The sequence below is a fragment of the Phragmites australis genome, chromosome 1 (assembly GCF_958298935.1).
Source record: "Phragmites australis chromosome 1, lpPhrAust1.1, whole genome shotgun sequence".
Classification (NCBI taxonomy): domain Eukaryota; kingdom Viridiplantae; phylum Streptophyta; class Magnoliopsida; order Poales; family Poaceae; genus Phragmites; species Phragmites australis.
In genome coordinates, this window is record NC_084921.1 from 889,423 (window position 1) to 901,384 (window position 11,962).

An 11,962-nucleotide genomic window follows, 5' to 3' on the forward strand; every position below is an offset into this window, starting at 1 on the left:
GATGCTACTTCAAATAGTCCACACACCATTTTGGTGTGCATAATGGACCTTGTTCTATCAACATTTTCGTTCTTTTTTTTGAGGAAGCACTTGTGATGTGATTCATGAGGTGATCCAAGTAGATAACCTAAGCCCAACCTTTTGAAAGAATGAGATGTTTACTGAACCATCAGTATCAGCTGCTCTTGTTTCTTTCCACCTACCATTCAATTTCTGTCCATTGAATATAATAAAGCAAGTAGATCAGGTCGTCGGAGAGACCATTTTACCATTTTGTTCTCTAACAAGTGAACCTGATAATACACTGTAAAAAAATGCATCAATAAAAGGAAGGTGCTTTCAGTGCTAGACATTAGTTCTTGCCCACCAGAAAAAAAAAAAAAAAAAAAAAAAAAAAAAAAAAAGGTAGCAAACTTGTCACTCTCATGCAACGCATTTCCAGATTACACAGAACACTCTGGTACAAATCAGACAAGATTTAGGCAAGAAATACATGCCCATTGCAAGAATACGCCATGCAAAATCAAAAGTCCCTTGTCCTCAAACCATCAGCTATTAATTACAGACTTTGACAGAGGGGCTTACAAAGGTAACAAAATGCCTTTGTGCCCCCAGAGAAGCAAGCAACTTCATCTAGCTAGCTAGCAAGAGGAGAAACGGAGTGTAATGGGTACCCATGTCACGTCACAGTGGGGGCAACAAGGCGACCTAATGAATGGGGTGCCGGAAAGCTTGCGTCGGCGATCACTGGTTGGTACCCATGGGCAGCATTCCGCTCCAGCTGCTCCCACATAAGCCTTCGCCGCTCCGCGGTCGCAGCTCGCTTCTCCTCTTCCTCTTGGAAATTGCTCTGACAAGCCAGGAGCAATTTCTCATCCATGTCGAGGAACATTTTCCTCACGTTCATCGTAACGTTGAGGACCGATTGGTTCCAGTGCCAACGGGTATTCCTCTCCAGAGCTGGATATATAAGCGGTAGAATCACTTGACGGTTTTGGGAGATCATATCAAACAAGTGCTCATTGTTCCATAGGAATAAAGCTCTCTCAGCAACCTGCAAAATGCATGCCAAGAAAAAGCAGTGTGTGATCAAAGGTAACTTTTTAAGCACGACTGCAATATGCATTCCAGAACATGCAAGTGACATGAAGGAAGCAGACCAATATACATAAGAAAATAGGAGCCATTGCATCCCATCCGCGTTAGTGCACAAAATCAATAGGCAGCGCAAATGGAAAATCACAATTCTACCTACTTGACTGTGAAGCTCCGCAAAGTGCGCATGCCTACGACTTGTATTTATAATTATTTACATTCATAAGATGACTGGAGTATATAAAGTAACAGCAGATTTTGATGATCCACACACCTTATACCCCAGTCAAGATGATTCCACTACATTAACACCCCCACAGCTTCCTATTATCTGCCTTCAGACTGAGGATTTGATCTTTAGCAACCGAGACCAATATAGGCAGAAGTGCAGAACCAATGAATTATAGGCTACTTCCAGTCCTATGTTAAAAAACAAATGGCATGAAACCTCACAAAGGAAAAAGACCACCAACTGCACTTAAGACAAGAGCATAGGAGTGTGGTCTCACTTAACCAACAAGAAAAGAGTTTAACCATTAATGAAATGTCTTATCATTAAGTAGTAAGCACTATGTCATGAGGTGCGCAGGGGACCATGTAATGGAAGTAACACTAATAAATTAGAAAAACACGGGAAAAGGAAAGGGGTCAAACAGATCCTTGGATTAAAATAAGAAAAAGATTCAACCGGCAAAGAACTTTGCAACTACTACTTGATGAAACAGCTGTGCTCACAACCTCTTATCAGAGAAGCTCATTACACATGCGTTTACTGCAGATATTTCTCACCATAGCAATTGTCGTGAACTAAAAAACAGAACACATTATACAGAGAAGACAGAATCCAAGGGCAAACATTAATCAATGGCTACTTGAAATTACTTTTCTGATGTCGGAAAGAAACTTACCTGAAAATGAGAGCTATTCAGGCAATTCGCAATCCTCCGGAATAAGGGGACAATGCACTTCTGAAATTCAGCCATGTCAGTCAACTCCAGCACCTCCTCCAACTCCCCCAAGAACATCATTTCCTTCTGACTATTTGTAACCGGCCAATACTTCAACAGGCCTCTAATCACAGTCCCGGCAAGCTTTGGTTCCTTCTCAATAAATTGTGTAATGCAATATGTCAGCTGCGGCAGATACACTCCCACCGTTTTTGGCTTATGAAGCGGGATCAATGCTTTCCATAGGAACAACTTATGCTCCTCCTTCAATGGCTTCGCAAACCCACTTATTACGCTGCCAAACACCTCCAACAGCTCAGCAATCCCATTGTGATGATCCGCCTCGAACACAAACCTATAGAAGATATTGCTCACGGCCTTACGGATGAATGGACGGTTTCCCATGAACTTGCCATATATCCTATGTAATATCGTCTTCAAGCAATCCCTCTCTCTCGGGTCGTCAGAATCAAACAAGTCGAGCAGCCTCGAAACGAAGGTACTATCCACATACTTCCTAGCTACCTTGGGATCGACGAATGGCGAGGTCACAAACCTAAGGAGAAACTCGTACACAACTTGAAGGTGGTACCAGGACGGATCAAAGAACGGCTCGTCCTCCTCAGTCTCCGAAGCCGCAGTTCCAGACCGGACTTTGGGCGGAAAGACCCTGAAAAGGTTGACAGCGAACATGCGCACGCAAGCCGAGATCATCACCTCCGTGAGGGGCTCCTCGGCGGCGCCAATGCAATCGACCAGAGACATGAGCATCTGCCGTTTCCTCTCCTTCTCCGGCGAGTCCTTGCCCCGGTCGGAGAAGTCGAACACCACGCAGCAAATGTTCACCTTTTGGACGAAGGCGTCCTCCCTGGACCTCACCTCGGCTCCAGCGCCCCCTGCGGCCGACGGCGGCGAGACGTTCGGCTTCCCCGCGGCCCCATTCTCCCGGAGAGACAGCGGCGGCGGCTTCGCCGGCGGCGATCCCCCTCCGCCGCCGCCAGAGCTGGATTTCATCGACTTCCACGACAGCTTGCCAATAAATTGCTTCCACATGGCGGCGAGATCCGGCGGCACCAACACCACATCAAATGGCGCCGATTAAACAACCATTGGGGGACAAGGGCAGCCTCCCAAGAACACGACGGCGCGAATCCTGGGCCGTAAAAAACTGCACTTGCGACGGCGGCCAGCGGCAGATTCTCCTGCAGCGGGCCGGGAGCTCGTCGGCGCGGGGGAGGCCTGGCAAGGATCCGGCAATGGCGTGCTCAGGGCCAGATCCGGGGGCGGGAGGCGGCCATGGATGGGATCTCGGGAGGAGGGAGGGGGAAGGGCATGGGGAGGTGGGGAAATTTTTGGCGTTTTGAGGAGGGGGCTGGCAGCCACAGCCACTGGAGGAGACAATGGCAGTGCGAGTGAGCGAGCGAGCTGCAGTGGTGGCGCTCTGCCAGGACGACGGATCGCCCGCTAGGCACGCTTGGGCCGTCGGATCAAGGGCATCGAGCATTCTCCGCCGTCGGATCGTAGAGCGGTTGTTTTCGCCTTCTGTAGTTCTGGAAAGGCATATGGGTATGAACTGTACGATGGTGATTGGATAATGGGAAATCGGTTGTACCGGTCGAAGAAATATCAGTTGGCTGTCTCCAAAAATGATTGGATAATGGTGCCGGCACGAAGGATTAAAAATTTCTCGGAATTTTACGAATTTGCGAAGAAAACGAATATCTAATTTATTTATTTTTTCTGACATGTGATGTCACCCATATAACGGACGACAAAAAATGATCAAAATTTCGACGAAACTTTACGAGCTTCGATCTTTTTCACTAGTGAATGAAAAAATTATAAAACAAAATTGAAATCCCTGGCCAGCAGTTGTTTAATACTTCAATTGGTAATAAATTTATGATGTGTTTTTTCTTTTCTATTTTTGTTGTAGGATTTGTCATTCATTGTGTGCACGAGATGATGTTTTGGCCCATGGACCTGCATGCTAGTAGTGAAAAGTCGAATAGCAAATCTCAAAGTGTCAACGATTGGAGTGGAAAGTCCCGAATTCCCCATGAGGGAGTGAATTTAGTTGCATGTAGTTGTGATTCTGCTATTGCTAATTGTTGATAATTCTGTTCAGCTTCGATCATCTACGTCCGTCCATAAAAAAATAAATAGGCATTAGTCGATCCTCAATCAATATAAACTAGTATAAAACTATTTACTCAAACGGTACCTCCCTTTTTAGAAGAATGTTACTCAACAAATTTCTCATGCACGTAGTAAGCTTTTGTAACAAGTTTTCTTAGTTGAAAAACGAGTGATGAGTTCGTCGTTCTTCTAAAGGCAAATGATGACTTGGTTTCGCATCGCAAAACCTAATAATTTCCTTCTCAAAACTGTGGTTTGAGTAGGCATGAAGTCCACTGAACTTTTGTTTGCCCCAAGACAGCGAAAATGTGATGTTCTTGAAACCCTTGCTGCCATACGATGTTCTTGAAACTATTCGTCTATAACCATACGATGATTATACTAACGATTTCATTTGAGGCCTTCTTAATCTAAGCTTAGCCAAGCTAAGAGTGTCACTTTCTCAAAACAAATCTTTCAAAAGAAGAAGAAGAAGAAGAAGAAGTGACACCGGAAAGCGACAACTATAACCGAACATAGATAAGGCGATCGTTTTCTCCCCCCAAAAGAGGAAACAACTGGTGCTGATCCGTCACTACCGCACCCTCATTCGGCGGTGGTGAGACAAGACCACGTCAATCGCAAGCCCAACCTGCCAAAGCTGATGCCGTCGCCATCCTCCACCCATGTCCCATCATCCTCCACCCAAATGCGCAGGCAGAGCAGCCGCACCGCGGGGAGGGGTGGGGCGCCTAATCACTCGTCTTTGGTCGGTGAGATCATGCCATAGTCAATTCGGGGGCGGAGATGGTGCACGACAGTGATCTCACCGTCTACAGCAGAAAGGAAGAAAACGATCTTGCATTTGATTATGTCTATTTTGGTTCAGAGCACTACTGGAAGAACATGGGTGTGAATCCATGGTTCTTCAGCAGAGGAAGTATTTTACCTTGGAGAACAACGATCTAGGCAGTCAATAGTGTTAGCGGAACAGCATCATGCATGTTACGTGTATGTGCCTGTGCAGGGTCGAACTCAGCACCAGAGGCCTCTGGAGATCACGTTCTAATTTGGCGATTAGTCAGGAGATAATCTAGCTATTTCTGTTAGGCTTTGTATGTAACAACTCGATTGTACTCTATATATGCCAATGGCCTAATGGAAATCGGTAAATGCGATCATTACAATTGCCTTCATGATGGGGCGAAGCTAGCCGAGAACAGCACCGGCATCTTCATCAGAGCAAAACAATGCAGAACAGTAATTTTTCACTAATTTTGTACAGAAAAAAACCGCCGTGACAAAATAGCATGGCTCCGCCCTTGACTTCTTCCTCTCCTCCCGCCATGATAGGCTCCTCCAATGCCGAGAAGACTGACATGGCGATGGAACTCCAGGCCGCCCTCACCAAGGCAAAGCTCGATGCCAGGTCCGCTCTCCGGGTGCAGGCCGTCGACATCTCTAGCATCAAACTCCTCGTCCCCATCACTCTCGATCTCCAGGTGGGCAACTATGCCCAATGGCATGGCTTGTTCGAGGTCACCCTCGAGAAGTTTTCCCTCGATGATCATGTCCATGCACCCTCCTCTTCGTCTCTGGACGCGCAATGGCTTCGTCTCAACGCCTTCGTCTGTTCTTGGTTGTACGTTGTTGTCTCCATCGATCTCCTTGCCATGGTGATGGACTCGGCGGCCACATCACGTGACATTTGGTCACGCATCGAAGGCTTATACCGCGACAACACCGACACTAGGGTCATCTACCTCAAGCAAGAGTTCCACAAGCTCATGCAAGGTTTGATGTTTGTAGCTGATTATTGCCGCAAACAGAAGACCCTCGCCGATGAACTCACCGTCATGGGCACACCAATTGTCGACAAAAGCCTCATCCTCAACACTCTCCATGGCTTGAACCAGCGTTTCGCTCATATGCGCATGCTGCTATCTATGCAGCTTCTTCTGCCGACCTTCCTCGTTGTGCACTTAGCACTTCTGCTTGAGGAACTCATGATGAGCACAAAGGACTCCGCACCTTCAGCTCCAAAACCTCCTCCAATAACTCTTCCTAAGACACCGACGACGGTTCCTCCTATGGCCACACCAACAGCAATGGCGCCTCCAACAATTGGCAACACAACGGTAGCTCCTCTTCCAACAACTATCATCGCAACTCCAGACGGTGGCTCACGCAACACCACACTACCCGGTGGCCAAGGACATGCCTCCTAACCGTCCTTCCAGCATCCCTAGGATGACTCGATTCACATGTGGCCCAGCCAGAGCCTCCGATCCACACAGGGAATCCTCGACCCACGCCCACCTGGAACCTTCACAGCCATAGTGTTGACGCCTGAGCTCTTTGTTGCCTGGACGTAGGTTACCCCCATGCTCCCACCGGTGTATGCTGCTGCACCGGCTCCTGCTCCTCAACCTGCATCATGGGATCGACACCAGCTAATGTAGGCCTTCAACACGATGATGCTAGCCCCACCATCTTTCGACTGGTACATGGATTTCGGGGCTACCACACACATGACCTCAGAACATGGTAATCTTTCATCATCCTCTCTAATTACTTCCGCTGCAAATTCCTATGCTATTGTCAGTAACAGTTCCCACACTGGCACTCCCTCCATTAATTTTTCTCATCATTCTTTCCACCTAAATAATGTCATTGTGACTCCCTCCATAATCAAAAATATAATCTATGTTTGTTGTTACACCATAGATAATCATTGTTCTGTTGAGTTTGATTCGTTTGGCCTTTCTATGAAGGATCTTCAAACCAAGAACATGATCATCAGGTGCAATAGTCGTGGTGATCTCTATCAACTTCAGTGGTCATTGCCTGCTCCTCACGCCCTCTCCATCACCACTCTGTCCTCCATTTTGTGGCATCATCATCTTGGACACGTTGGCAAACAAGCTTTGTCTCATCTAGCTAGCCGTTAGATCCCCACTCAAACCTCTGTGAACACCAGATGTTCCAGCGTATTCACCTGTTCCATCATCGGACCTTCTAGCGTGTTCAACTGAGTCATTCCGTGCCTTCCTCAGTGCAAAATACTCTGCCATTGCTTTGCTTCATCACCGGACCATCCGACGTGTTAAACTACACCAAACCAGACTTTAACATCTTCTCTACAACAAATACTCCGGCGTATACTCCGATGTGCACACTTCAATTGTCGGACCTTCCAGCATGTATCATCCTTGAGCTTCAACTCAGAAATGCTCCAGCATTCATATCTCCATATCGCCAGATCATTCGGCATGTAAAAACGCCCAGCAAGAAAACACTCCAGCGTTCACAACTCCTCTGTGTCGGACCTTCCGGTGTAGTCATTTTTCCTGAGACTTCTCCAATTCAACCAAAATTTATCCCGACTGTGGTAGCTTCTTCATGTATTTCATCCATAAGATCTACTAACATATATTCTTGATAAACATGTTAGTTCTAATGACTATGTTATCATTAATAATCAAAATCACAATCATGTCCTAATAGGATCATTTTCGCTATAGTGGCTAATGCTGTCATCAAATCATGTTGGTTTCGTCAGCTCCTCGCCGAACTCCATCGGCCTCTACAGCAAGCTACCATTGTTTTCTGCGACAACATCAGTGCGGTATATCTCTCAACTAATCTCATTCAGCATCAACAAATGCAGCATGTCGAGATCAATCTCCACTTTGTCCACGACCGTGTCGCCTTGGGTGAAGCTCGAGATCTGCATATGCCAACAACCTCTTAGTATGTCGATATCTTCACCAAAGGTCTCCCGACGGCTCTCTTCAAGGAGTTATGTTCTAGTTTGAACGTTCAGTCTCCTCCTGTTCCAACTGCATGGGTGTTAGCAGAACAACACCATTCACATAGGTACGTGCATGTGCCTATGCAGCGCCCGAACTCAGCACAGGGGCAGACCTCCCTTATTCAACAAATTTTTTGTCAAATAACTAAGCATATGTATGTGTATTTGGCATATGTATAGAATCAATTTGCTACGTATGACCAGGATCACTTATTTAAACTTACCCGGTTTTATCCTATGGAGTTCTCAAGAAAGTATTTGATGCCTCTTAGTTACACACTTAGATTCTTTATTAAAGATATACGTACAGATAAAAGATTTAAAAATGTAAATCTTTGGAGCTTCCAGTCATGCTTGTTAAAAGAGATAAGAGTCTCATATATCCTACTGTTTACAAGCTTCTCAAGTTGGTGTCAAAAGCTTCTCAATTTAGTGTTAGTTTTCCCATGACAACTACTAGTGTTGAGAGGGTACTTTCAACAATGAATTATGTAAAGAATAAGCTAAGAAATAGACTATGAGACTAATTATTGAATAACTATCTGGTTACATTTACTGAGCGTCAGTTTAAGAAGTCATGATATTGCGCATTCAATCTATGAAAAAGCGCATAGTTAAATTATACTAGTTATTGTGTAATTTATATAACTATTTAACTTTATCTCTAATATGAATAATTTATATTATATTATAAAGTTTAATATTTTGAATCTTTTCTTTTCCATTAAATACTTTATGCTACCGTCGAAATTTGAATGCCTAACCTAGAAATCCTAGGTCCACCGCTGACTCACACCAGACGCTCCGGAGATCACATTCTGATTTGGGGATTACTTTTCCTGGTCAGGAGATAATCTAGCTATTTTTGTTACCCTTTGTTTTGGTATGTAACAACCCGATTGTACTTTATATATGCCAATGCCAATGGCCTAATGGAAATCGGTAAGTGTGATCATTACAATTGCCTTCAAATAGCCCATCAGGTAGCCTCTGCCTGTTTAGTAGTAAGTCATGACGTTCATTTTCAATGGCCGTTTCATTTGCCAGTAGCATGACATGGGTTTAAAGAACAAAATCCACCTTTGACTAGACATTCACTCTGGAATAAGAATTGGAGTGAAACAGCGGCAGTGTAAATTTCAACCCTGCTGATGCCCAAGCTTAATAATCAGAACGAACAGCCACAGAATGAATCGGCAACAGAACAATTAAGCTGGCAACATCTCAAAGACTGGAGGACCATCAACTTCAAACAAAGCCATAGTTTAACACAAAAAAGATGTATGTATGACAGCAATGCCATTGGCCTCACACCTATATTGAGTATCACACATATAACCTAACAGCAAAACAGCAAGCGGGCGAGAAACGTCGAAGAGCATGATTTCTGCGTGTCCGGTCTTATTCATGGAGAGACGAAACTGTAGGTGTATATTTCAAGCTTCGGATCTATATGTAGAAACTAAAAACGAGTAATGAAACTAAAACCTTTTCTCAACTCAATAGCGCAAGGGAACTGAAAGCAGTAGGTGACAACTGTACACACTTCTATCACGTGAAGAACCTCAGGAGAGCAAAGTTTCCTCTTTCCTTCAAGAAGGCTAATCGGGCGGCTCTTGGTGCTGTGAGTAACAGAAAAGAAACCGAGTGAATTAAGATGGATGCGGGTGTAAGTACAGAAAGGAGCTAACATCGGTAGCATAGAAAGATAAGGTTTACAGCAATATATGCACCTAAGTTAACAGCCTCGGAACTTTTCATGAGACGAAGGCGTTGGCAGGTTTCCACAAACATCCTGCATAGGTATGAGGAATTTAGGTTAGAAACTTGTCAAATTGAAGTCTAATGAGTACATTCTAAATCCTTGCAGTTTGGTACCAAGCACTACTTAGTTGCAATATGACCAAGCATGAAGACAGAAGAAAATAAAAAGCACCAAACCATCTCAAAGCACAGGAAATTAGTAATAAAATTCCTAGAAGGATCAAGAAGCCATTTGCTCCATAGCTTAGCTGATATATCTTGTCAGTGAACAGTGTAATCAAAGTGTAGTGGATAACAAAACTATAAAGGTAACCTTATCCAAAGTAGCATATCTTAATAAAGTGAATTATTTTCATACATAGGCCTCATGAACTGCCCTGCTGTGGAGAGAAACTGTACATCAAAGTTGCTTAATCTGTTAAAAGCTAGAAACAGCAATAGCAACACATATGGTACAAGAAGAATCAAACAGGAAATTATTGTGATTGATCTGCATGGTCGACGTTTCTGGACGGAACCTAAGCTCAAAAAAACAAACAGGCAAAAGTGGTGTGGAAATTAAATTAAAATTTTCCCTATTATGCACGCTATAATTGGTTGATTTCAGTTTAACTTGACAAAAAAACCTTGACAAAAAGGTAATTTTTTTGTGATCAGTTTGATGCAGTGAGCTGACAAGGGAAAAAGGAAATATCAAACCTTGTCGGTACAAGAAAAAAATTGTGCTTCCTAACTCTCCATTCCTGAGACCCCCCATATAATTCCAACAACATTTTTTTAGATCAATACATGCAAAATCAGAAGTAAATCATCTTCTCAAATGCATTACTGCCAACAACCAAGAGCACCTCTCAGGAATCTCACTTAAAACAAATGCACTGTTGTTAAAAAAAAAACTCAGGCAACACAGCCTTTGGTCTTGTTTCGATCGGTTGGATTAGATCCATCACTTTGTATCGGTGGGGAAGATGAAGTAAGTTCCGTGCCAATCCGAGGGAATTGGGTCTAATCCCTATTTATCCAAACAAGCCCTTCTAGGAATTGTTGTCTTTCTACCAAAAATGAAATTGTCAATTCATACCAACCATATTCCTTGCAAATCTCCATGGCACAATCTAATCCCAACAAAAACACTTCATCAAAGAACAATAACCAATGTCTCCAAGAAAATGTATAGCTCTACCTCAACACCTGCCAAACACTCTCAATTCAAAGCTGCCTAATCCAATTTGATGACCAGTGCAAGATCCTAATCGGTAATCATCCACTAAAAGCATCCATCCAAGCACATAGGCAGAAGCTAGCATTGGAGCACGAACTGCATAAATAATCGACTAATTTAGGGGAAAGTAGGAGGACGAAGGAGCTCACTTCCAGGGGACGTCACCGACGAGCATCCAGTCGCCGTCCTTGTCCTCGTACGTCGGCACGTACTCCGTCCCGTTCACCGCGTCCACTAGCTTCCTCTCATCGTCGGCGAACTTCCCTGCGCCATCCAGCCAAACCATCCTCATCAGCTGGAACACTCAGATCAAACGGAGCAAAGACCTGCAGGAACCAAAAGCAAGAGGTGGGTAGTAGTACTCACGGATGGTGAAGTGGGAGAAGAACTTGTCCTGGAGCGCGCGGAGGAGCTGGTCGTAGCCGGCGTAGGCCTCCAGGTCCACCTTCCGCAGGTAGGGCGCGCCGTCGACGGCCACCTTGACGAACTTGGCAGCCTGCTTGGCTTTGCTGGACCCCACGACATCGGCGAGCGCGTTCTTGCGGTACGACCTCACCGGCGGCCACCCCACCACCCGCGCCCTGATCAACCAAAGCAAGGAAGGAAACAACATCAAGGTCGCCTCAAGCCAAAATCGCCCTCTAATTCCTGGAAAGAAGGCATTTTATCGGGAAAGGCGGACGTACTTGGGGGCCGGGGGAGCATCGGAGGATGCGGCGGCGGTGAGGGGTGAGTGGTCAGGGTCGGCGTCAGAGGAGGCGCGCTTGCGGTCGGGGTCGGGGGAGGAGGACGAGGACGACGAGGTGGAGCCGGGGAGGCGGAGGGTGAGGGTGAGGGCGGTGTCCTCGAAGTCGAGGCCGGAGACGGCGGAGGACTCGGTGGAGCTACGCTCCGTCTCCACCGACATGGCCGCGGCGGACTGGGCTCTGCGCGCGGCGGCTTCGGCTGCTGGTGCTTCCGCTTCGTGTTGGTTGTAGGGGAAGGGAAAGCGGAGGTGGTTTG

General features: G+C 45.6%; 3 protein-coding genes across 3 annotated transcripts; 1 reads left to right on the forward strand and 2 right to left on the reverse strand.

Annotated features, from left to right (window-relative positions):
• Positions 1–395: 395 nt before the first annotated feature.
• On the reverse strand, positions 396–3,479 carry LOC133889330 (serine/threonine protein phosphatase 2A 57 kDa regulatory subunit B' kappa isoform-like). Its single transcript, XM_062330094.1, has 2 exons — positions 2,004–3,479; positions 396–1,054 (listed from the first exon to the last, which is right to left on the reverse strand). The coding sequence occupies exons 1-2, from the start codon at positions 3,093–3,095 to the stop codon at positions 680–682; spliced, it is 1,467 nt and encodes a 488-aa protein (XP_062186078.1). The 5' UTR covers positions 3,096–3,479; the 3' UTR covers positions 396–679.
• A 2,027-nt stretch (positions 3,480–5,506) lies between these two features.
• On the forward strand, positions 5,507–6,388 carry LOC133930119 (uncharacterized). Its single transcript, XM_062376818.1, has one exon. The coding sequence runs from the start codon at positions 5,507–5,509 to the stop codon at positions 6,386–6,388; it is 882 nt and encodes a 293-aa protein (XP_062232802.1).
• A 2,833-nt stretch (positions 6,389–9,221) lies between these two features.
• Positions 9,222–11,962, reverse strand: LOC133890268 (auxin-responsive protein IAA1-like). Its single transcript, XM_062330991.1, has 5 exons — positions 11,647–11,962; positions 11,327–11,541; positions 11,110–11,224; positions 9,708–9,769; positions 9,222–9,596 (listed from the first exon to the last, which is right to left on the reverse strand). Exons 1-5 carry the CDS (start codon positions 11,865–11,867, stop codon positions 9,526–9,528), a joined length of 684 nt encoding a protein of 227 aa, XP_062186975.1. The 5' UTR covers positions 11,868–11,962; the 3' UTR covers positions 9,222–9,525.